This window comes from Lycorma delicatula, chromosome 12, assembly GCF_047948215.1.
Source record: "Lycorma delicatula isolate Av1 chromosome 12, ASM4794821v1, whole genome shotgun sequence".
Classification (NCBI taxonomy): Eukaryota; Metazoa; Arthropoda; class Insecta; order Hemiptera; family Fulgoridae; genus Lycorma; species Lycorma delicatula.
This window is the reverse complement of record NC_134466.1, coordinates 72,785,234-72,810,336: the sequence shown is the minus strand read 5'-3', so window position 1 is coordinate 72,810,336 and position 25,103 is coordinate 72,785,234. Positions and strand designations below refer to the sequence as shown.

General features: G+C 29.5%; 1 protein-coding gene across 7 annotated transcripts in view; it reads left to right on the top strand.

The window, feature by feature from the left end:
* Window positions 1–24,027, top strand: part of LOC142333283 (very long chain fatty acid elongase AAEL008004-like) — a 379,873-nt gene extending 355,846 nt beyond the window's left edge. For all 7 annotated transcript variants that reach the window (XM_075380301.1, XM_075380300.1, XM_075380305.1 and 4 more), the window contains 5 exons: window positions 119–175; window positions 5,284–5,389; window positions 11,876–12,012; window positions 15,213–15,368; window positions 20,146–24,027. In XM_075380301.1, coding sequence (XP_075236416.1) covers window positions 119–175; window positions 5,284–5,389; window positions 11,876–12,012; window positions 15,213–15,368; window positions 20,146–20,319 — 630 coding nt within the window. In that variant the 3' untranslated portion in view covers window positions 20,320–24,027. The remainder of the gene's footprint in view (window positions 1–118; window positions 176–5,283; window positions 5,390–11,875; window positions 12,013–15,212; window positions 15,369–20,145) is intronic.
* The last annotated feature ends 1,076 nt before the right edge of the window (window positions 24,028–25,103 follow it).

Below are 25,103 nucleotides of genomic sequence, written 5' to 3'. Positions count from 1 at the left end.
TCTAATTTATTTATATAACTTTAGTATTATTAATGACAAAAAGAAATATGAATATTATTTTTATTGTAATTACCTGTTTATTTTACTAATAATTTTTTTTTTTTTTCTCTTTTTGCAGATGGTTAATGTTTGTTGGTGGTACTATTTCTCAAAATTCACAGAGTTCATGGATACGGTAAAAATTTTAATTTTTTAATTTTATCTTCCGATAACTTTGTTTTACTTTTATATTCATTCTGAAAATTAATATATTTATTTATTTTTTGATAAAATTCGTTAAGTAACCGAGATCGTATAACGATAGAGTCGAGCCGCCTACTCGACGTACCTTTTTGTTGTATTCCAAATTATATATTGATCGTGCACTTTAATTTATATGAACGGCTTAATAAAATCTTCCAAAACTATTTCGGAATATTAACGATATTCTTAATTAATATTTGGAATAATAAAGGACCTAAATTACTCGCTTGAAGGACCCTTGAATCGTTAAACGTATCGGATTCGATATTTTTACGAATCGAAATAATACGTCGTCTTAAATAGCTACTTAAAAAGAATTAACGAATCGATTTAGTAAACCCGAATAATATAACTTGCCAGTATTAAGTCGGAATATTTTTTTCAAAAGTCTTTAAAAATTAAATAAATCCATAAAGGACTTATTTTTATCTAATTGTTAAAAAACATCACAAGTCGATTAGCGACCGATGTAGTTTTTTTTAAAGAAGCCATTTTTTGTAACGTATTACTGTTTTTTCTAATCGATATATTATACCGCATATAATTCGGTGCGATCATTTTGTGTAAGGATTAATAATCGACATAGGTATGTATTTTGTGATCTTTATTTATATTTCAAACAAAATTTTAATACGAAGTGTAGAATTCGGTGCGGTATTTCAATATATCCTTCAAAATGTAAAACACAGGGTGATGTCGTAATGTTCACTTTTTTTTCTTTAAGAATATCGATACGCGTATTAAAATTTATAACAGCCATCGTGTTCTTAAAAGTTTCATTCTAATCGTCGTTCAGTTGCAACGGTGGCTCGCTTATAGGCACTGTGGAACTGCAACACCCTCTATTTCCACTTGATATTATCGATAACATTTAATATAATGATTCCTTCTTTCTTTAATATATAATCCTTAAGCCATCAAAAATACAAAACTCTTAGTACGGAACTGTGCGCTTCGTAGTTCCAGCGGCGTGGTGTTTGGCTGTTGTGCACATAGGAAGCTAGTCTCGATGCTGCGAGGGAGAGAGAGAGAATTGTCGCTCCTGTAGTGCCGACTCTGGCGTGCTGGTGGAAGGAAGTTTTTTTTTTTTTTTACTCCGCGTGTGTCGTGTTTAAAAACCGTGTACCGTATTCCTGAATCTGATAAGTGTAGAATTAGATTATCGTCCTGCTTCCAGCTATTCTATTCGATTCATTCTTGTTTTCGGTTCTTTTATTTTACAGAAAACTTTAACCGCGGTCTTGAAAAGGCTCAGAAAAAATGTTCTTGGAGCAGCATCCCCGCTAAGTTTAGCTACGAGTCGCCACTGTTCGGTTGATTTTATTAATAAATGAAAAATATTTTGAAAAATTTTGAAAAAGATTATTTAAAAAAAAAAACATTGTAAATAAGCTGAATAAATTAAATTTTATAACGGTTCACCTGTACACAAAAATAACCAAATTTTTATATTTAAAGTTTACTCGATTAAAAATATATTAGCATTTTAAAATTTAAATATTCTGTTTAAAGTTAAACTTTTATATTTAAATGATATGGTAACATATCATCCTGTAACATTTAAATTACTTTACTCTATGCCCGCAACGATTCATATTAAAAACTATATTTTCGAATAAAAACGACACATCTTAACTAAATGCTACTCAAAATCAAACTTAGAAAATAAAAAGGTTTCGATTTATTTTTTCAAAACTACTCGAATTTCTAAATAATGAATTTTCATTTTTTAATATTTTTAATATTACAACACAATAAAATTTAACAGTACTTTAATTTTTTTTTAAATTTATAATTAAAAATTTTATTTCTTGATATAAGTTCCAATATTAAAACGATTCATGTTTCATTTTAACTGCCAGATTTTGATCTAGTTTGGTTAAATAAATAAAATGCAAATTTCTTAAACTTTTCTCACGTTCTGTTGCCTTTACTTATGTAGATTTTCTCATAATTAAATTCTCTACAAATTTTCTTCGTTAACCAACAATTTAACAAAGTTATTGTACGTCAAACCTAAAAAATTGTGTTTTGTAACACCAATTTTGTGTTACTTTTTCCAAATATATTTTCAAAATGTTCTACAGACATAGTTCCAGGACCTTTTTTATATAATTTTCTCAGGACGAACCGTCAGATTTACTCCTTAATTATAATATTATTATACCCGAATTTATGTTTAAATTGTTTTCTTTATTTTCACTTATAGAATGAGTGTAACAGATTTTAACATTTTTTTAACGATTTTTCAGATCAAAAATCTTATGAAACCTTGAAATTTACCCTTTAATTTAATTCCAGTGGCTTCATTTTACCCTCGTAATAGAAACGTTGAAGAAAATTTTAAAAATTAGAACTGAAAAATGAAGTGTTTTGACGTGAAACGTCTTTAAAATCACATCGAAACATACGGGTACCAGAACAGAAATTTGTAGCGTAACGAAAGAGTCTACATCGTCCTGCCTTAATAACTCTCTAACTATTAGGCATTTTATAACTTACACGGTCAGCTCACAAATACGACTTTAAGTTTGCGTCACAGAAGAGTTGTTTGGGGGGGGGGAAGGGGCACAGCGCAGATCGGCCAAAACTGGCGCTATCGCTCATTTCCATTCGGTGTAGCTCACGACTTAGACGTGATAACGCAGTGATTTGTTTGTGTTTATCGAGAGAGATCGATTTAAGTAATAATAAGTGTATTTTGGGCGATATTTTTGTGTAAAAAATTAAAGTAAACGTTTAAAAACATATAAAAATTCAATATTTCAGCCTCAGCCTCGCTCAAAAGCCAGTCTGAAATATAAATTACGCATATCGTTGGTAAAGGGAGGTTCTGGACCGCGCACAGGTACCCGATGTCCGGTGCCGAGCGAGCGAGACTATTTCGGGAGCGTCGCAAAGCCGGTACGTCGCGCTCAGTGAACGACTCCGACGGCGCGAGCACCTCTACCGCTACTTATTACGCCTTATGTCTCTTCTCATATCACAGACCGATGTTGAACAAAATTGTCGTCGAATATTAATCAAAATGAATATCATGTATCATTTAGTGCTTGTTTTATGTTAAAATTAAATTTAGTACGCAGTCGATGTCTCGTTTTTATTTCATTTCGATACACTAAAAGTGACTCGCAGACATATAGACCGACCAATTTATCTGTAGATTTGGCAAAATGAAGGAATTAAAATTTTCAATCGGAGACTCAGTTTTTTTTTTTTAAATACGATGGTGGCTTTTCCCATCGGTCGATCTGTAGTTCGAAGGAACTTCATTACACGTCTGTAACGTTTCACGTTAAACCAACGGCCGTGCGCGCCGACACAGCTCCAGCCGATTTTTTTTAGTATATGTTTGTATGAACATTTTTGTTTATTTTCATTTATAAAACAATTTTTCAGATGAAAAAATCGTGTGAAATCATCAAAGTTAAACTTTCAATGGCTTCAGTTTATTCTTAGAAATCCGGGTGAAAGTTTGTCGAAACGTTAAATGTTTTTCAGGGTAAAATTACAAAACAAACTATTTTCAGACCTATGTTTATATGTTTTTATTTCTCTTTATTTTCATTTGTTAATTGTGTTCCGTTTCTTCATGACATTCCAAATAAATTAAAAATCATTTTCAAGGATACTCATAATGGATCGACCGGGCCGACATACGGAAATAAATGACCTCACTATTTAAATTGCTAATCGATTATTGTATTTTTAATTACGACGCGTAAATTGGACGATAAAGACATTTAATTTAGTCCATAAATTTATCGATAACAAACCAGCAACAACCGGTATCGATTTTATTAGTTAATGTACAAATTGTAATCTTATACTTATTTTTATTTAATTTGTCTCTTAACTAATTTTTTTGGGGGGTGTTTTTTTGATTGTGAATTAGAATTATCCAGATTAAAAAGAAGATCCCCCTGGAATGTAAAAAAGTGCTTATTTCGAAGAATAAAGATTCTTGTTTATTAAATAAAAACATAGGCTTCACAAAATACGGGAAAATCATTATTTTAAATATATATTATTAAATAGGATTAATTAATTAATTTCTCAGACATGGTACCGCTGATATGTTAAATAAATAAATTAACAATTAATATAATCCACCTTATCAGCACGTTGATAGTTCAGAATACTAGTAGGACCGGGACAGTCATGACTGATTTTAAATTTAAACTATGATTTTTTAAACTTTGACTAAATTAATGCATTAATTTTAACTCCTGATGATGGCTTCCAAGTAAGGCGAAAGATCTAGAGAGCGTATTAACGTGTTGGTAAGGTGGATTATATTAATTGTTAATTTATATAAGGATTATTTTAATAGATATTAAATTTAAAAATAGGAAGAGAAAAGATTATGGAGGTAAAAGAATTCTTAAAGATGGACGAACGATATAAAATATCGAATAGCATAGCCGAAACGAGCTTTCAGTCAGAAATATAATTTTCTTACATCAAAAATTAATTTAAACTTCTGGAAAAGATTTTTGAAAGTATATGTTTGGAGCGGAGCTTTATACAGAAGTGAAGTCCACGTTTCACTTCTATAGGAGTATCCGAGAAGAAAAGATTAGAAGCTTTTGAAATGTAGTGCTATAGGAGAATGTTAAAAATCAGACGGGTGGATAAAGCGACAAATGAAGAGGTGTTGCTGTAAATCGATGAAGAAAGAAACATTTGGAAAAATATAGTTAAAAGAAGAGACAGACTTATAGACTACACATATTAAGGCATCCTGGAATAGTCGCTTTGATATTGGAGGGACAGGTAGATGGGAAAGTTTGTGCTGGTAGTCAACGTTTGAAATATGTAAAAGAAATTGTTAGGGATGTAGGATGTAGAGGGTATACTGAAATGAAACGACTGGCAATAGATACGGAATCTTGGAGAGCTGCATCAAGCCAGTCAAATGACTGAAAACAAAAAAAAAAACGGATTATGTAAATTTAACCTATGTAAAATGTTTAAACAATTATAAATATCATTTTTCTGCTCTTAATTATTATGTAATTATTTTAATTTTTTTTCCAGATATTTTTCGTTCTGCGAAAGAAATCGCAACACGTATCTACACTTCATGTTATTCACCACGGTTGTATGCCAATGAGTGTGTGGTTTGGAGTCAAATTCACACCAGGTCAGTTTCTTCGTTTTTTTTATTAGTATTTATTATTTCTAGTGTACATATATATATAATAATACGTAATATATTTACGATGCACAGATTGAACGATAAGATATTTAATTTAGTCGATGAACATCTAAGTTTACAAATATCTAATGACTAACACGTAATGTATTTTTTTTTAGTGTATGTTAAGTTATACACATATACCCCGAGAGGTGTTGGCCAAGCCTAAGGCATTGATTCAGAACATCGAAATTTTACGCAAACAGAAAAATTTTACGCAACAAATGTCTTATCTCATTCCATTTTCTCATCTGACAGCCATTTAGTATTTTCCAAAAAAATGTTATGTCTTAAGAAGAGAAATTTTAATGAAATTCGGTTTATAAGTACAATTGACAACATCTAGAAAACAAATAGTTTTCAAAGTTTTACCTCTGAAAAATCATTCTGTTTTCACTTCCATTGTTAATCGAATTAGGAATAATTTCTATTATTAATAACTATAAAACGGGCATAAAATTGTGACAGTGTATCATTTGTGTGATCCGCTTTAATAATCTCAGCTGCGTTTATCAACTGATTTGAACAAATGATATTTTTTACTTCCTTGTACGAAGTGAAGAAAGTATTGTGATTCCGAAAAATTTCGGTTTTCAGATTTCAGCTGAAATATCCATTTTGACCACCCCTGAATCCATTTTGACTTTTCTTTCTTTTTCCTGTTTAGCCTGCGGTAACTACCTTTCACATAATACATCAGAGGATGATATGTATCAGTGTAAATGAAGTGTAGTCTTGTACAAATGTGTGATTAATTGAAACCCGACCGCCAAAGAACACCGGTATCCACGATCAAGTATTCAAATCCGTGTTAAAATAACTGACTTTACTAGGAGTTGAACGCTGGAACTTTCGACTTTCATTCAGATCACCTGATTTGGGAAGACGCGTTCACCACTAGACCAACCCGGTGGGTTAGCCGTAAGTCCTGCCACCTTTAGTTTCACTTCTTTACTACTATAACTCCAAAACTGATTGACACAGCCCGTATGGTTATCTGTCAGTCACAGCTGTTATAGAGACTAGTGTTTCAGCTACATCAACGCACCTAAATAATTTAATATGGATACCACATGACTTCCTTGTACTTTTATTAAATTACATATCCACAATTTTCGCGTTCACCATATAGCGACCCGGTGGGTGAATGCATTTTGATTAGTTTCGGCGTACATACTTATGTATCTAGCATAACTCAAAAACGATTAGCCGTAGGATATTGAGATTTTGGGTTTAGAACTGTTGTAACATCTAGTTGTGCACCTCCCCCTTGATTTCAATCGAAGAGACCAAAAGCGTCAAAAAAATCCCAGAATCCAAAAAAAATTGGATTTTTGACTTTTAAGTGCAGGTAATAAGCCCTCATTGAGAGCTTTTCAACGATATATCGTAAGCGATAATTATTTTCATCGGTTTCATTGGTTATAGCCAAAATAAAATATAAATAATGAAATATTTGGATCTTACAAGAGGAATTGGCGCATTGGTTCGAATCAGATTTCATCTCCTTTTTTTTAACGTTTTTTAAAAATTTAAATATATTGATTTATTAATAATTATTAACATTTGATTGTAAAAAAAAGTTTTACAATAAATAATAATTCAATGATAACAATAAAACCCACCGGGTTGGTCTAGTGGTGAACACGCGTCTTCCCAAATCAGCTGATTTGGAAGTCGAGAGTTCCAGCGTTCTAGTCCTAGTAAAGGCGGTTAATTTTACACGGTTTGAATACTAGATCGTGGATACCGTTGTTGTTAGGTGTTTGGGTTTCAATTAACCGCACATCTCAGGAACGGTCGAACTGAGACTGTACAAGACTACACTTCATTTACACTCGTACATATCATTTTCATTCATCCTCTGAAGTATCTGAAAGGTAATTACCGGAGGCTAAACGGAAAAAAGAAAGAAAAAAGAAATAACAATAAAAAAAATCAAATGATTAATGAAATAAAATTTTATGTACTTTTAAAATTATGTATATGTAATTTAATAAGCGTACAAGGAAGTCATGTGGTATTCACATCAGATTTGTTTTATTAACCGTTGAAGATAGTTACTGATACATTTACATATTAATATTTCTTCTAATCAATTATACCGAAAACGGAAACTGTGAGATAAAATATAAAATTTATTTCAGTACTTATTTTATCGGTGCTAACGATTTTGGTAAACTTGGTTTCATAATAAATTTGGCGCTTTGTAAATTTGTTTAAATATGTGTATGTGTAATTTTTCAGGGCGTTCAAAATTTATTATCGTTAAATTTTTAATATTTTCAAATTATTTAGTATATTTTTAATTATATTCTATTTTTCATTTTGTTCTGCTAAATTTTAATGACCATTTTTTTTAATAAAATTTATAAGGAGATATTTTACGTACTGATTTCGCAAATTTAAAAGCCTATAAAAGTTTATTTAGGTAACTTATAAATTTGACTGAGGTCTAATTTCACAGAAAAACGTATCAAGTTTTGTCTCGCCTAGTTCATTAGTACCAAATTCGGCCACCATTATTAAAAATGGATCAATTTACTGGTGCGGAACGTGCTCGCTGTTTTTGCTTTCACAATTTGCGGTCAGCATCTGCAGTTCAATGTAATTTTCCTACAGAATACTGTAGGGAACTTCCTAGTAGGTGTACACAATGTAATCTTTGCGCCAAACAAGCAACCGTAAATGGTATCATTTATCTGGACGTGCTTCAAAAATTGTTTAATTCCTCAATTAGACGATGATGATCAAAATGGATGCCATCAGCGAAATGAGGTACCACCTCGCTACCACCTAGAAGTCCTAGATTTTCTTGATACTTGATTCCCAGGTCGGTAGATCAGTCATGAAGGCCACCTCGCTCCCCAGATTTGACCCCACTTCATGTTTTCTTGTGGGGTTTAATTAAAAATCTGGTTTATGGTACCGCCTTTTCTCTTGTTGATGTAAGACTTCAAATTAACACCGCATCTGCAGAGATAATGCCCAAATTGCCGACTACAGTCTGGAATAAAGTCGACTTCAGGTAGGATGTATGTATGTATAGCCCACCGGGCTGGTCTAGTGGTTAACTTGTCATCGTAATCGGCTGATTTTGAAGTCGGGATTTGTAAGGTTCAAATCCTAGTAAAGGCAATTACTGTAATGCAGATTTGAATACCAGATCATGGATACCAATGTTCTTTGGCGGTTGGGTTTGAATTAACCACACGTTTCAGGAAAGATCGACCTGAGACTATACAAGACTACACTTCATTTACATTCATATATATCATCCTCATCCATTCTCTGAAGTAGTACTTTATTGCGGTTCCGGATATTAAATAGAATAAGAAAGGTGGGATGTATGTCGCATTACAAATGGAAGCAGTATCGAACCAAAATAAATGTCGGTGACAAAAACTTGATGCAGTTTTTTTATGAAATGAGACCTCAATCGAATCCGAAAGTTATTTCAATAAATTTATATAAGCTTTTGACCTTTTAGGTAGATTTCATAAGAAAGCTACCTTAACGGTAATTATAATGGGTACCATGATTCGACTTCTGGAAAATTTCAACATATCTTCGTATTTCACATCCTCAGATCCCAAATCATTTTCTTGTGAGCACGATAACTGCCGAAATATCGAATTCGTTTAAACTTCCTATTATTCTTTGGATAAGGGTCTAAAACTTATGTAAGTAAAGTTTTTTAATATCGTCAACCATTGGCCCAGGAGGTGGAAAAAATGGGGTTTCAAAGACAAAAAAAAATCATACCTCCCTTAATAGGCACAGTATCGAATCGGTTTAAAGTAGTCGTTAGTCCTATAATCATTTCCTAAAACTTTTGTCTGAACAATTTTTGATATGACCAACCCTTACAGTAAGGAATGACCAAAATGTTGCTGGAATTGGAAGAAGAAGACCCTCTTTGCAGACGACATGACTATCTCTATATCTGAAGATAATTATTTTTAAAAAATTGAAAATTCTACGTTAACATTTCAAAAATTATTCGCTCGATGAATTGTAACCATCAGACTTTAAATATTGATAAAACCCTTGTATTAAGCTTCTCAGGTAGACGTATGATTACTGATCACATAGATATAGGTGTGACTATTAAATAACGAGACTAATGCTGTAAAATATTTTATTTTAAATGTATACATATTTAGTTATTATCCTCTTCAATATCCCAACAACACTCTATGCGAATTTTTCATTGTTCGAAACAGGGCTGGAAGTTTTCTTCTGTGAGCTCTTTCATGATGCTTGCCACTTTTTCTTTCACAGCTTCAACAGTCTGAAATCTTGTTCCTCTTAATGCAAATTTAACCTTGAGGAACAGATAAAAGTAACATGGTGCCAGGTCAGGCAAATAAGATAACCCACCGGGTCGGTCTAGTGGTGAACGCGTCTTCCAAAATCAGCTGATTTGGAAGTCGAGAGTTCCAGCGTTCAAGTCCTAGTAAAGGCAGTTATTTTTGCACGGATTTGAATACTAGATCGTGGATACCGGTGTTCTTTGGTGCTTGGGTTTCAATTAACCACACATCTCAGGAATGGTCGACCTGAAATTGTACAAGACTACACTTCATTTACACTCATACATATCATCCTCATTCATGTTCTGAAGTATTATCTGAAAGGTAATTACCGGAGGCTAAATAGGAAAAGAAAGAAAAGGTGAATAAGGTGGATGGTCTAACACTGGGATGTTATACTTTGCTAGAAACATCTTGACAGACAATGCAGTGTGAGCTGATGTGTTGTCCTGATAAAGAACCCATGACTTGTTCTTCCACAATTCAGGTTGTTTTTTTCACAGAGTTGAACAAGGATCTCAAGGTAGTTATTTTGATTAATAGTTTGACCTTCAGGAACACAGTGAAGGTACACTATCCCATGAATATAGAAAAAAAACAATCATAATCACTTTGAATTTTGATCATCTTCAATGCCTTTTCAACCATCTTTGAAATGCTTAAACCACTCAAAAACCTGCACGCATGATAAACATTCATTGCCATATACTTTTTTAATAAAAGATAAATTTCAGTAGTGGTTTTTCAAAGTTTCATATGAAATTTCACAACAATTCTTCGCTCAAATAAAACGCTTATCATTTTTTCAGCAAAACAAAAAAAACAGATATTATCCAAACAAAGGCCACAGTCAGACTAATATGACTACAGAAACTGGAGTGGCAACAATCAAAAGAGAATGCTTAATGCTACACAGCTGTCAGTCATATGAATTCAGCACATGTGCTGCTCTTCTGTAGCAGCATTAGTCTCGTTATTTAATAGTCGCACCTCGTAGAATTCCCATTAACGATAACAATTGTATTTCGGTTGCATGTATTGCAAAGTTTTGGGTGTTTTAGTGACGACATTTTGATTATTTTTATTAAATTAAGGTTTCTTGAGATGATCAAATTGATTTTTTTTGAAACAATATTGTTTTATTCTCAAGTGCCTTAATAAAACACTAAGTTTGACATCATTATTTAATATTTTTACACCTACATATATTCTAGTATAATGACATCTCTTGGAAGCTCCCCCAAAAAATCAGAACGAGTTTTTAAGATTGGGCTTTCAGATCGTCATTTGGTGCTTACAAATCATGTATATCATTATTTAAAAAATTAAAATTATTAACTTACTCTTGTGTGTATGAATGTGCAATCTTTCTTAAAATGAATAGTTTTATATGCTTATAACGTAACAATATCCACCTCTATAAAAACTTTAATATTCTTTTAATACAGTAAAAAGATTATTAAAGAACAAGCTGAAGGTAGAGAGAAACACACGACCAGCGCTACTGGCAAGCAGTGGTCTTCGTTATTACTGCCTGGTGGGAGAATTCCCTACAACCTTCCGTGAAGTGTGATGTAGCGCCTTTCAGGATCATTTCTGGACATGACTGCTTAAGTGCTTTCCTACCCCTTTATAGAATTTGTCTGTGGGTTATGCAACTCGGGAGATCTTATGAATGGTTTTCATCTCAATACATGTGAAGCAGTGGCTGAAATCTGACGACTGCCACAAAGGCAGGAAACATTATCATACACTATGACAAGTAATCTTTATTGGACTGCTCGATGTAGAATGATGTTAAATCAATAAATATAAAAGGCGTTGTGAAAAAAACGCCTTTTTTAATTTTATAATGATGTTATCTGTTTAGTATAATACTATGTACTGATCTATTATTACTATGATGAATTTGACATACTAATTATATATGCTAGATAACCTGGGTTCAATAAGTTATAAATTTTATTAATCTGTCCAATTAGGTTTTAGATCAACAGTTGTTTTAAAACTAGTCTATTTTCTACCACTGAGATACTCAGTTCTCTCTGATTTTATTTTCAACTACATTTATTTGTACTAAGGTTGTTTATTTTTATATATTTTTTTTTTGTTTTAGGTGGTCATAGTACATTTTTCGGTTTGCTTAACACCTTCGTTCACATTATTATGTATTCGTACTACTTGTTAGCAGCTTTTGGACCTGAAATTCAGAAGTACTTATGGTGGAAAAAATATTTGACTTCTCTTCAAATGGTAAATAAATAAATTTCATAAATACAAATTTTTATTATAAATTTATATTTAATTACCATTTTATAAAAATCATTGAGTTTGCTGTGACAATTATTATTACTGGTTACTGCTTTTTTGAAAGTAATTTTCAACTTTTCACTTTTAATTTTGAACTTGAAAAGAACTTGAAGAGAGATTCAGGGTTTTTTAAATGTGTTTTGTATGTTTGAACAGTTTGATGAAGAGCATTATAACTTTCAACCTTCCGCTTTCCATTGTTTACTTCTGTGCTGTTTTTTTTCATAATAATTTTGAAAAGTGAAAAGTTGGACAAGTCTTCATGTTTAAAGTCTAAGTTTACGTATTAATGTACATGTGTTAAGTTTATGCATTCTATTTTTTGAACATAAATTGTTTGAAAACATTTCATGTTTACTCTTTATCTCTGCTCATTATTTGACAAAATCTATTTTATATTTTGCAAGTGAGCTTGTTACATAATATTTTCCTTTATGATTCTCTGGTAATGGTTATTTCAACTTAAAATTGATCGGTAGAAATTCATGATTTAATTTTCATCTCTCATTGTACTTTGTTCAAATTTTGCAAATAAACTGTTCCTTTAGTAAGAAATGACGTCAAGAACTGCCATTTGTTGTGGCTGCTGTTCTTGTTTTTTTTTTTTAAATCTGTTTTCACTTTGTTTAAAATGTTGTTTATATGCAACCAAGACAACTCATGAGTTAACATAACTCATCCAAGATGAGTTATGTAAACTTGTCATCACAAATCAGCTGATTTATCAGCTGATTTCTAAGTCGATAGTTCCATACACACGTGGAGTAAAAAAAAAAACTACCTTCCACCAGCACACTAGGGTCAGCACTCTGGGAGAAACAGTGCTCTCCCTCCCTCACAGCCTTGTATGTAGCTTCCTATGTGCGCATGCACACAACCAAACACCATGCTGCTGGAACTGTGTGTTTCCCAGTTCCAGCAGCATGAAACACGCAGTGCCATACAAAGATATTTATATCTTTTTCATAAACTGGAGGATGGCCACTAACATTAAGCTTAAGAACTATATATTGTACAAGAATAAAGAAAGAATTAAGGGGAAAAAATGCATTATATTAAACGTTATTGATAGTATCAAGTGGAAATAGGGATGCTGCAGTTCCACATTGCCTATATGTGAAACGCCACTGGTAAGGGTTCTTTTTATTAGAAGAACTGAAATCCAGATGAAATCTTCCGCTAGTTGTAACTTGAAAAGAAAGCGTTTTCAGAGCTGTGTTTATATGAACTTTTTTATTATTTTCACCAGTATTTCCTGAAACTTTCTTCGTGGCATACCCAGTATATATCTTTTGATAAATCAGTGAGAAAATGAAACAGCCAATAAAAAAATACTTAAACCCTATCATATAGAAAAGTAGAGGAAGTGAGTCAGTTAGTCTGGGTATTTTCGTTAAAAACACACACAAGCTGTAGTAGAAATAAACATATATTCAATCAAAGGTTTTGGCAGTAACTATACTGAACATGTTCTTGATTTCTTTTGAGATTAAGGCAAACATTCAAGTTACAGTAGTAGATCTTTTTTAAAAAATTATTATTTTTTGCATATTTTATTTATAATGATCATTCATATATAACTTAAAAAAAAGTTATGGAAAGAATTATAAGATAGAACATAATCTTACAAAAAAGAAATAAATTTTTGCATTGTAATCTTTTGAACCTTTCATGTGCATCATAACCAAAGGTACAGGAAGCGTAGAGACAGTTGTCTCCTAAACTTTGTAATAAGCTTTAGATGTCAACTACTATGTGAATTATGACTATGTAACTGTAGTTTGATTTGTAACATCTGAAAAAAAAATTTCTAATATACCGAAGTCAAATTGGAATCAGGTGCTAAATTTGATACCAAACTCAGAGACAAAATTTAATGAATGTTATAAAACTATTATCGTCCATTTGGTAAGGATTTTTTAATTTGTAGTTGTTTTATTTTATTTCACAAAGAATTACACAAAAGAAATTCAGAGAAGTAATGTAAGTAGACTATGATCAAGCATAAACTAAGATTATCTGGAGTGAAGTAATACATATTATTTTCTACCATAATTGCTTTTCCAAACAATTAATCCTACAATTTTGTACATATTTGAATGACATCATGCTATACGTCATTACATCATAAAATTCAAATTCTAAACAATAATTACAACTTAAAGTACGTCTCCTATATAAAACCTAACCCACCTATCGGCTTTTTTAGAAGTGATCGTGCCTTATGAAGTATGATCATTTAAATTTAAGTAGATATACAGATGAAAATGCATGAGTAAGTTTTTAAACATATTTTATTATCAAAGTTGATAAGTGCCGTAACATTGACTAGGAAGGTAAACCAACGCGATTGATTTAAGTGACTGTATGTGCATTCTACATTGTTCACAATCTTTTGTGTTTTTTGTCATTAGAAGAACTTCTCTTTAAATGTATCACTGATTTCAATGTTGTTGTCTTATCAGGAAGAACTGATCCATCTTGGTACTTGTGGGAAAAAGATTCTTGTGTTACAATCATTAATCCCATACTGAAGTATAACTCGATAATAAAAATACGTTCCTCTTATAAAACTCACCTCACCATTAATGCTCTGAGCATTCTGCTCATTTTCTTATAGCAACTGATAGTAGCCTAATGCACTGGTATGATAATAAGTTGTTGGATAAGTCCATTCCAGTGATAGTCAATTCAAATTTTATAGTAGACCAATTGACGGTGATATGCTGTATTATAATTTTAGTTTATGAAGACTGATGATAATCTTTTGTTTAAATAATTTTTTATCCATTTGTGTACTACCATACTTTTTCTATAAAAAAAAGGAATCGCTGAAATCAGTGCATTTATTTATGCATAAGGCTTGAATGTAAAAAAAAATACATAGATACAGTTCAAACAGAAAACTTCTTTTTTTGAAATCGGTTCAACAGATCCAACAAAACTGAGATGCGTCATTATGCGTTTCATAATAACGAATATATGAATTCTGGTCTTCCTTGATATTTTAAAATCTAAACTGTCATTAAATTTGAAGATCTTAAATTACAGTCAGAAATTTGCAGAATGACATCCGTAGAATAGAGAGTATTATAAACATTTAAGTATAGTATAAGTTTATTTATTAATTATTATTATTTCAGATCCAGTTCGTTGCCATTATGGTTCATGCATTCCAGTTGCTCTTCATCGACTGCAATTACCCACGTGCCTTCGTCTGGTGGATTGGATTACACGCTGTTATGTTCTTTTTCCTCTTTAAAGAATTTTATAATCAACAATACAACAAACCAAAGAAGGTATTATAATACTTAATATTAGTAGTGTTGAATTTAATCTTTTTTTTTTTTTTATATACATAAAATGGCGTAATTTTATAAATAAATATTAGATTTAGGTTTCAACAGGAGATTGTTTTAAAAACACTAGTACATACAATTTGTGCGTTGGGCACTCCTTATATTTTGAATAAGACCTCGAACAGGCATTTTTGTTATGCTCCAAAATACCATAAAGAAATAGAAAAGTTCTTTGATCTACTTGATCTGACCATAAACAGCATCTCCAAAAACCATGTTAAGCAATTTATCAGAGACTGCAATGCTGAAATAGGCAAAGAAAGAAGAACCGTGACATAATCGGAAAATGACCTGCCCAAAAGGAAACAAACAAAACAGAAACTCGTCAGTCTCTGCAGAAACCACAACCTAATCTCAAAATCCATATATTTCAAGAGGAGACCTCAAAACCTGGAAACACCCTTACACTGTCATAAATGGACAAACACCATCACAAGGAGATCTACAATGTAAAAGTCCTCTGAGGAGTAGACACAAGAGCAGATCACTATGTAGTCAAAATTAAAGTTAAATTTACTCCCCAAAGAAAGCAATGAAACCAAGCCCCTAAAACTAAAAGAAAACTTGATCTCTCCCCCAACTAATCAAGAATGAAAATTACCAAAAACTGCACTGCTATCAAACAACATCAATGAAGCTAGATCACAGATATTAGAACTTCAAAACATTGCAGATAAAATTGGGCTCAAAATATCATTCAACAGAAATTATGCCCCAAAAACCAACATGATTAAAAGAAAAAAATATAAACGTAATAAAATCAAAATAGTAACCTAATTTAAATACTTCAGAGAAATAATAACAAACTAAATGAACAAAACCTCAATCCAAATAAGAATAAACAACTAGCTAAAGCTCAAAAATTAATCTGGTACATTTACAATAAAAAAAGCCTATCAGTAAACACAAAAATAAGACTACAACACAGTTATAAAACCAGAAGCCACTTATGCAGCAGAAACACTCTTCTACCAATCTTCTAACAATCAAAGACAGACAGATGATGTCTGTCTTTGACTTTGACTTTAATGTGACTTTAATGACTTTAATGTGGATCATGCCCAATAAAGTCATGTACAAAGTGTTAAAATCCATCACTGACACTGTGAATAAGAGGAGACTAGGATTCCTTTGACATATCATGAGGATGTAAGGTTCAAGACTTCTGAAACAATACAGTACAATCTCGATTTGAAAAACACAAAGGTAGAGTGCAGATGGATCAGAGAAATAAGAGAGGAGCTGAAGGAAATTGGCCTTACACCTAGATACCACAGATAAGATGAAACTTAAAAAAAAAAATCAAGAACAAAAACACTTGCTTCACACTTACAAGAAAAAACTCACAACATGAACATTTTCGACCCTTGAAATGGCACAAAGATTAGAAACGTATGAAAAGGTAGTGGGAGGACCACATGGCCCAAACAGTCCCATCGAAGAGACATGGATAACAGACTGACTAAAGTGATTCTATACGGTCATAAAAGATAATAATAATAATAATAAAAACAAAACTTAACAGAGAAATGTTACGAATTTATAAAAATTAAAAACAGCTGTTTTAGTACAATCATTTTAGACCTTAATAATTTTTGTGAGTATGGTACACTTCTCAGTGCTCACGTTTCACCTGAATGTCACCCAGTACACAGTGATGAAAGGGAAAGCATTCTTCATGTGATACAATTTCCTACAACAAGCAGGCAAAGAATTACTACCTGCTCAATATTTCACAAAGTTCGAGGACATTACATGCTCACGGATTGCATCCTTATCAATCTCAAAAGGTTTCTCCAGCTAGGTTATCAGTGCCTGTTGACTGCAGTTTTGTCAATGTGTTAATAATTACCACTTAATTCCGTTTATACTATGTTCAAATGAAGCTACCGGTAATGGCAAAAGCAGCACATGGAATTCACTTCATTGATCTAAAGGAAACCCACATGATGTACTCGTAGTTGAATTAGATTTCCACCAATGATGTGTGGTGAATGTTTGCTGTGGCTCAGATCAACTACCGTTTAATAGGCCCTTTCATACTAGAACAACTTGTCTTGGGAAGAGGTTATCTGAAATTTTTAGACAATGAATTTCTTACAGTGCTTGAAATTTATCGTTGACAAAATGAATTGAAAATATATATTAATTTTTATAGAGCACCAATACATTTCATGAATGAAGTAAGATAATTCTTAGATGTAAAATTTACTGGTAATTGAATTGGATGTAGAGGGCTGTTAAATTGGCCAACTAAATCACTGGACCTTATTTATAGCTTTAGATTACTGTTTATGGGAATAGATGAAATGCGAGGTATACATGAAAAAAGTAGACACATGTGCCCTCGCATTCTCAGTACTGCTGCCCTCATCAAGGAATGTAAAGATATCATTAAGTTGGCAATAGAAAATGTAAGGAAACGAGTTGAAAAGTGCATCGATGTCTATGGTGGAATTTTAGAAATTTATTGTAAATTTATATAATATAAACCAAGGTGAGTATTTTTTTAAAAAGTAAATTAAAATTGTTTTTATTTCTCAAAGATCTAAATTTATTGTATTAAAAACAGCTGTTTTTTTTTTTATTTTTACAAATTTATAAGTTTTGTTCTGTATTGCTTTTAAAAGTAAAAGTTAATTTTTTTTTAGTTTTCATAAACTTTATTATCATCATCAATTTTTTAAAAATTAAATTCTCTACAAGTTTTGTTAAAGAAATTGACATTTAACAAAGTTATTACACTTCAAACAAAAAAAAACTTTTTTCATCACTACATTTTTCTGTTTTTATTGGTTACCATAAAAACTACGGGAGATAACATTCTGGAACGTAAAATATAAGAAACCATCAAGTTTTACCCCTTATATAACACCTTAAAAATTACAGTATTACCTCATTTCACAACGAGGAGCTAGCCATAATTTTTTAACAAAAAAAAAACTTTTTTTTGCTAGCCATAATTTGATAACAAAGCATTTTTGGACATATGTTTTGTATGAAATTTTTTCCTGACTTCAAGCTTTAGAATCAGTTCACAAATTATTTCCCTTTGCTCTTGACTCTTTCTGTATATTAGCATTAAGGAAAATTATATTAACTTAGTACAATCACTTGAATCCACTCTGTTGATTTTTCTAAATAAAATATCAATGAGGCAGAAATCTGATTTTGTTCATGGTTATTATTTTGCTTGCTGAAGACAGAACTGTAAATCGCAATCAAGTTATTAACAAAAAACATAAGCTGGGAAGACAACCAATACTCACACAAGTCAAAATTTTACTAAGTTATAATTTTGATATTATTTTTGCATCATTAATACCAGAAACCACTGTTAATATACAAATTGTCAAAAACTAATTCTATATTTTAGCTAGTAATCTGTAAATTCAGACATACTGGACAGGAAAGAGGGCTCAGGGTTGTTCTAAAGTGTCATGAAATGCAGAAAAATACAGTTACAATTTGGGTAGTTTGAAAAAATATTTTTCACTAAAATTTTCCTCTTATCCGTGCAGTTACATCAAAAATTCTGATGATAATGCCTCATTTAGGAAAACATTTTAGAATGTTTAAATCAGAATATAAAAACTATTAAGAACTGTTTTTTTATTTTTTATTTTAATTGAAGATGTAGTTTACCCAACCTATATAATTGATAAAAACGTTTCAAAAAATCCTGCATTCCTATCTTTTGATAAATAATAGATTTTAATTTAGTAAATAAAATTAATTCTATTGTAAGAGTCTTCTTTTAAAAGAAAGTTATATCTCTACTACATCATTAATCAATCTTTTTACCCACGATGAGATGGAGGCGGTATGTGTGTTCAGGGTAAAGGTTTTGTGTATATGTGTGAGTGTGTCTTACCATTTTCCTTAAAAACTACTGGACTGATTTTGATGTGTTTTTTTGCATTACATAGGTATCACTTCAGAGCAGGTTGTTAGACCTGTTTTTCAATTATAGGCAATCAGGGAGCCCTGCAGAAGGTATGTTTCTCTAAAACGGTTAGGCCAGTTTTAATGCGGCTTTTTGCATTACATAGGTATCATCTGAGAGCAGGTTCTTAGATTAGATTTACGATTATAAGCCACCAGGGGGCACTGCAGTAGATAGTTTCTTCAAAATGGCTTTTGATTGTTTCTAAGTCTTTCTACCTTCAGCAGGACTACATTATTTTACGGATGGATTATTAAATAATTTGCACCGGTCAAGTATACTAAACTTTATCATCATCAGCCTATAAATATCACACTGTTGAGCACAGACCAATAATCTTTAAAGTAATAAATAAAAAATTAAATTAAAATTTTAAAAACTCTTGACAAAAACATCCTTAAAAGACATGAAATAATTAAATAATTGTATTTTTACCTTATAATCCTCTGTGACTCTGTGAATTGTTTTTAAGACAGTAAAATTTAAGATTTTGTTGACTGTCATGTGTGACCCGTAGACTGCATAGATAAGCTTTAGTTATCATCATATTCTTGCACGACAGTTAATTAGAATCTTAAATTTTATTGTCTTAAAAACAATATCACAATGTCACAGAAGATTATAATGTAAAAATATAGTTATTTAATTATTTCATGTTTTCTAAAGCCGTCTTCGTTGTGGGTTTTTGAAATTGTTAATTTAAATTTTCTTATATATCAGTTACTGAGAGTAAATAACAAATTTCTAATTTATTTATTTTTGTTTTTTTAGGAAAAGAAATCCACATCAGCTAATGGAAAAGTCACAAATAATGAAAGCACAAATGACGAGAGTTCGACAAAAAGTAATGGACACAGTAGCTCAACGAATGGTTATAGTAAACAGGCTGATTATTATGCAACTGGTGATTTGATTCATCGACCACAATCAACAAAGAGCAAATGATATATTATAAATATCATTTATGTATATATAATATTTTTTTTGTTGTATGGTATTTAATAAAAAAAAAAAAAAATAATAAATACTTTGTGTAAATGAACTTTTAGAAAAATTTAAAAACAAGCATACCTACACATACACACATATATACAATTCGTATAAACAATGCAATTCGTATATACATTTGAATTTGGAATAGTCTTATTTTCATATTATTTATAAAAAAAAAACTTTCAAATTCTCTTTAAGTCATAGGTTTTTTTGAATACATCAGTATTTTGTTATCGAATTAAATAAATAATATCTTATTTAAAAAATAAAAGTTAAATGAACATATCAATTAGTCGATAATTTTAACAATCTGTAATTTAAAAAAAAAAAACAACAAATTGTATATAATATACAGACATTAAAATTAAAAATTAAGAAATAATATTCAGAACATGTTGAGGGGTTCTCAATAAGGAATGGAGGGTAATTTTAAATTTAGAAAATATTATTTTTAGGATTAAAGTTTAAAATATATAAATATTTATTAGCGAGATACTTATTTATTATTAAATATGTGTTGATTTTCTTTTCCGTAGTTAGATTTATATATTTTTAGTACTTAATGTATATAATGTTATATTTATAAATAAATTCAAGTAAAAAGAAAGAAAAAAGTAATAAAAATTATATAAGATAAAAATTATGTATAATACTCATTTTCTTTTCATTTTTTTTCTTCAGTAAATAACTGTTTTTAAAAGCCATGCATTTTTTCTTTGTCAAATTATTATATAATTAAAAATTAAAAACGATTCCTTTTTTAATATAAAGAAAATTGATTTTTTTTCATTGTATTAATTTTTTTAACTATTAATAATAATTAATAAAATTCTAATATAATGATAAAAAAATATGTTAATTTATTTCTTTGTATTATTAAAAAAAGGAATATAAATATTGGAAAATGTATAATTTACTTGTTAATTTTGTTTATTGCTTTATTTTAAATAAATGAAGAATTTTTTTTAATTTGTTTTATTTGTTATAATATAATTGTGCCTTTATCGTATGTTATACATTATTTGTAATGTTTATCCTTTAAATATTAATGAAATAAAATTTGAAAAAGTAAACTAAAAAAAAAACCGGTATTATTTAATAAAATTGATTTTTAAATATTAGTTAATTAAATAATTAATAATATGTACATATTTTATATTTTGTAATTTTACGGCATACAGCAGCTAATTGTCACTGTTTTATCAAAATAGTGCGTTTTACAGGTTAGGTTATATTACGTGTATATTTTAGGTTACATTATTTTTTAGGTTTTATTGTGATGCGGTATATGAGATAATATTTTAATGAATGGTGCTTACTTTTTTAGATTCTTATTATTTAATTTTATTATAAATTTCACATTAGAAATAATATAATTATTTTTTTTGTGATGGTTTATTAACCAAAATTAAAAAAATTAAATTATTACATTATGGTAATCGGTTAAGGTAATAATTATAATTATTTTTATTCTTTAAATTTCAGCTGTAAAAATTAAAATTTACAAATTTTTAACTGTTATTTTAATGCAAATAGTTTCTTAAATTGTACATTTTTCTTCAGTTTGATTTTATATTATTTTAATTCAGTTTTTTTTTAATAAATATATCACCTAATACACATTAAAAGAAAAAAAATTAAATTGATTAAAATAATTAGTAATGTATCTTTCTATCAAGTTTTTTTTAAAAGGTCTTACATATTTTTAAACACACTTAATATAATAAATATAATAAACCTGTTTTAATTATTTTTATTTCTGCAATTATTCACGGACCAAATTATAACAGTTAATTTAATGAATGATTTTTTTTTAAACTGAATCTATATTATTCTATTATTATTTATAATAATGTAACAGCTCTTCAGTGATCACAAATACATATTTTTTTTAGGTCGATCACTTAACATTTTTTTTTCACTTTCCTCTTTTTCCTGTCATATTGGTACTTTTTAAATCTTTCACGAGCGTTTTATCTGAATTTTTCTGTTATCACACTTTTGAAACTTCTTTTTCATAGATAACCCTCCTTTCTTAGATTTCTTTTAATTTTTTCTTGATTAATTACCGCTTTTGTAATTCTGGAATTTCTTTTTTATTGTTTAAATCTTTATAAATTCATCATTATTTATGTTTAGTTTTTCTTTTTAAATAAAAAAGAAGGATTTTCTTGGGAATTCTATTATCAGTCATCATTAAAATATTGTAATCTATAAAAGCCAATCTCTCGTGTTATTTCTTTAAATTTCTGAAAAGTATTTTACGAAGGCAGAGTTTATATAATATATTAAGTGTTTTGTCCTTTATAGAACTAATACTATTTTCCTGAAAATTTTATATATCTTTATAAAAATGGTTGTTTATTTTTAATAGTAAATTGAACTAATATTTTTAATTTAGAAATTAAACTTTTTATTCAGTTTTTATTAAAATTAATTATGCTTTATATAAAAATTACATTCACCAAATGGTCAAGCATTATAAAAACATGATTTATATACATTTTTCTTCTATTTCATGTTATTGGATGGGGAATATAAAAGATTTATTTTTTATGTTTTTATGTTATTATTATTATTTATATTTTTTCACATAATATATTATAGTACTGTTTTTAATTATTTTTAAATAGCCTATTTTACATATATATATGTTGGTTGGTTTCGTAAATCTTAATTGTCTACCTGGGTTTAGCAGATAGCCTCTTCAGATACTTCTCAAACTTTTTCTCCACGGTTAGGAAATACATTCTATACAGATAAGCCTTTAAGCATAATTGCTGCTATTCATTTTAAGCACACAAAGTAAATAAGTACTCGTTTGAGACTACTTTGTTTGTAAACAATGTAGGTAGATGGAATTGGTACAGCAGCTTAGCTGGCTCTTTTAGTACATATCCATAGAGAAAAGCAATCAAAATAAAAAATAATCGGGAGGTTGGAAAGAAAAGACATCTTATAAGAGATATTTTGAATTCCATGGTAGATGGGTTTTGAATTACTTATTATTTTCATTTTGGTATAATGCTAATTTTTTTTATTGAATGAAAATCTTTATTTTTTCATTTTGATAAAAAATAAATAGATTATTATCCTATAATGCTAATGTTTTATTTTTTTAAATCCTACATGTGCCTTGAATTAATTTACCATATTATTATTATTTATTATTATATCTTAATTAACAGTGGGACCAACTGCTCAGTTTTTTGTTTATATTTTTTTTATAATGTATTTGGTAATTATTTTGGAACATCCTTACACCCCATGCATACATATTATTATAATTTTATGAATTCTTTTTCTTATAATTTCAATAAAATTTAGCAATAAAAATTTTTATTTTAATAAATTTATTTATGTTCTTTTAATTAATAGTAATGTAATATAAATGTTTAATGTGAAACAATCAAATTTTTGTTGTGTATTAATACACAGAGTAGCTGTTAAATAAATAAATGTTATTGCTGAATGAAATGTTGTTAATTAATTTATTATTATTATAATTGTACAAATATTTGTGGTATTACAAAGTGGTTATAAATAGTTTTATTAGTAATACTTTGTAATTTTAATAATAGTAATACTAAAATTATTATTATTATTATAAATTTAACCATTGTGCCTTTTTAAGTTAAATAAAGCCTTATTTTTAGTATATCTATTTCATTTTGTAATATAATCTTTACCTAAATGCGTTATACTAGTGAGGTGGAATATTTAAATATTCCACTGTATATTATTGGCAAAACTTGTACATGTTAATGGTCAGTTAATTTTTTGTTCAGTATTTTTGAGCAATATTTGCTGCTATATAATTGCTTATTTACGTAGGACACATTCTTTTAGATATGTTGTTGGCTCAATTGTTGAAAAAAATAAGGACAAAAATTGGATAAATGATAATGGAAATTTATTCTATGTATAATTAAATACTATATATAATAGAATTAAAACATTTGTTAACAAATTGTTAATGGATTATTCTTTCAAAACATTTCATATTTTTAAAAAAAATTTTTTAAATTCTATTTGTTCTAAAAGTGGTTTTAAACATTGTATAATTTTTACTTTCACTGCAAATATAGTTAGAATATGTATATTCTAATATTTTTTTAAAGTTAATCTTTTCAAGACCAATATGTTGCATGTATAATCCAACTTGATCCACCAAAGTACAGAGATTAAAAAGTAAATAAGATGACACTTACCTTATTTTTATTTCCTTGTATGAAATAAAGGAAGCATGTGATCGCAAAAATTTCAGTTTTCAGATTTCAATGGAAATATCCATTTTGATCATCCCTGAATCCATTTCGATTAGTTTCGGCATGCCATCTGTACCTAGATATGTGAGTGTACATTATATATCGCATAATTCAAAAATGATTAGCTGTCGGATGTTGACATTTTAGATTTAGGACTGTTGTAACATCTAGTTATGGCCTCCCCTTCTGATTGCAATCGACTAAACCAACAGTGTCCAAAAAAGCCCAAAATTCAAAAGCAATTGGGTTTTGGGCTTTTTCTTAACTGCAGTAATAAGCCCTCATTGAGAGCTTTTCAACATATATCATAAGTTGTACTTATTTTCATTGCTTCCAGAGTTATAGCCAAATGAAATTTTAATTAATGAAATGTTTAGATCTTACGAGAGGAAGGCACATCAGTTTGAATCAGACTTAATCTCCTTTTTTTTAAATTTAAATATATTGATTTATTAATAATTATTAACC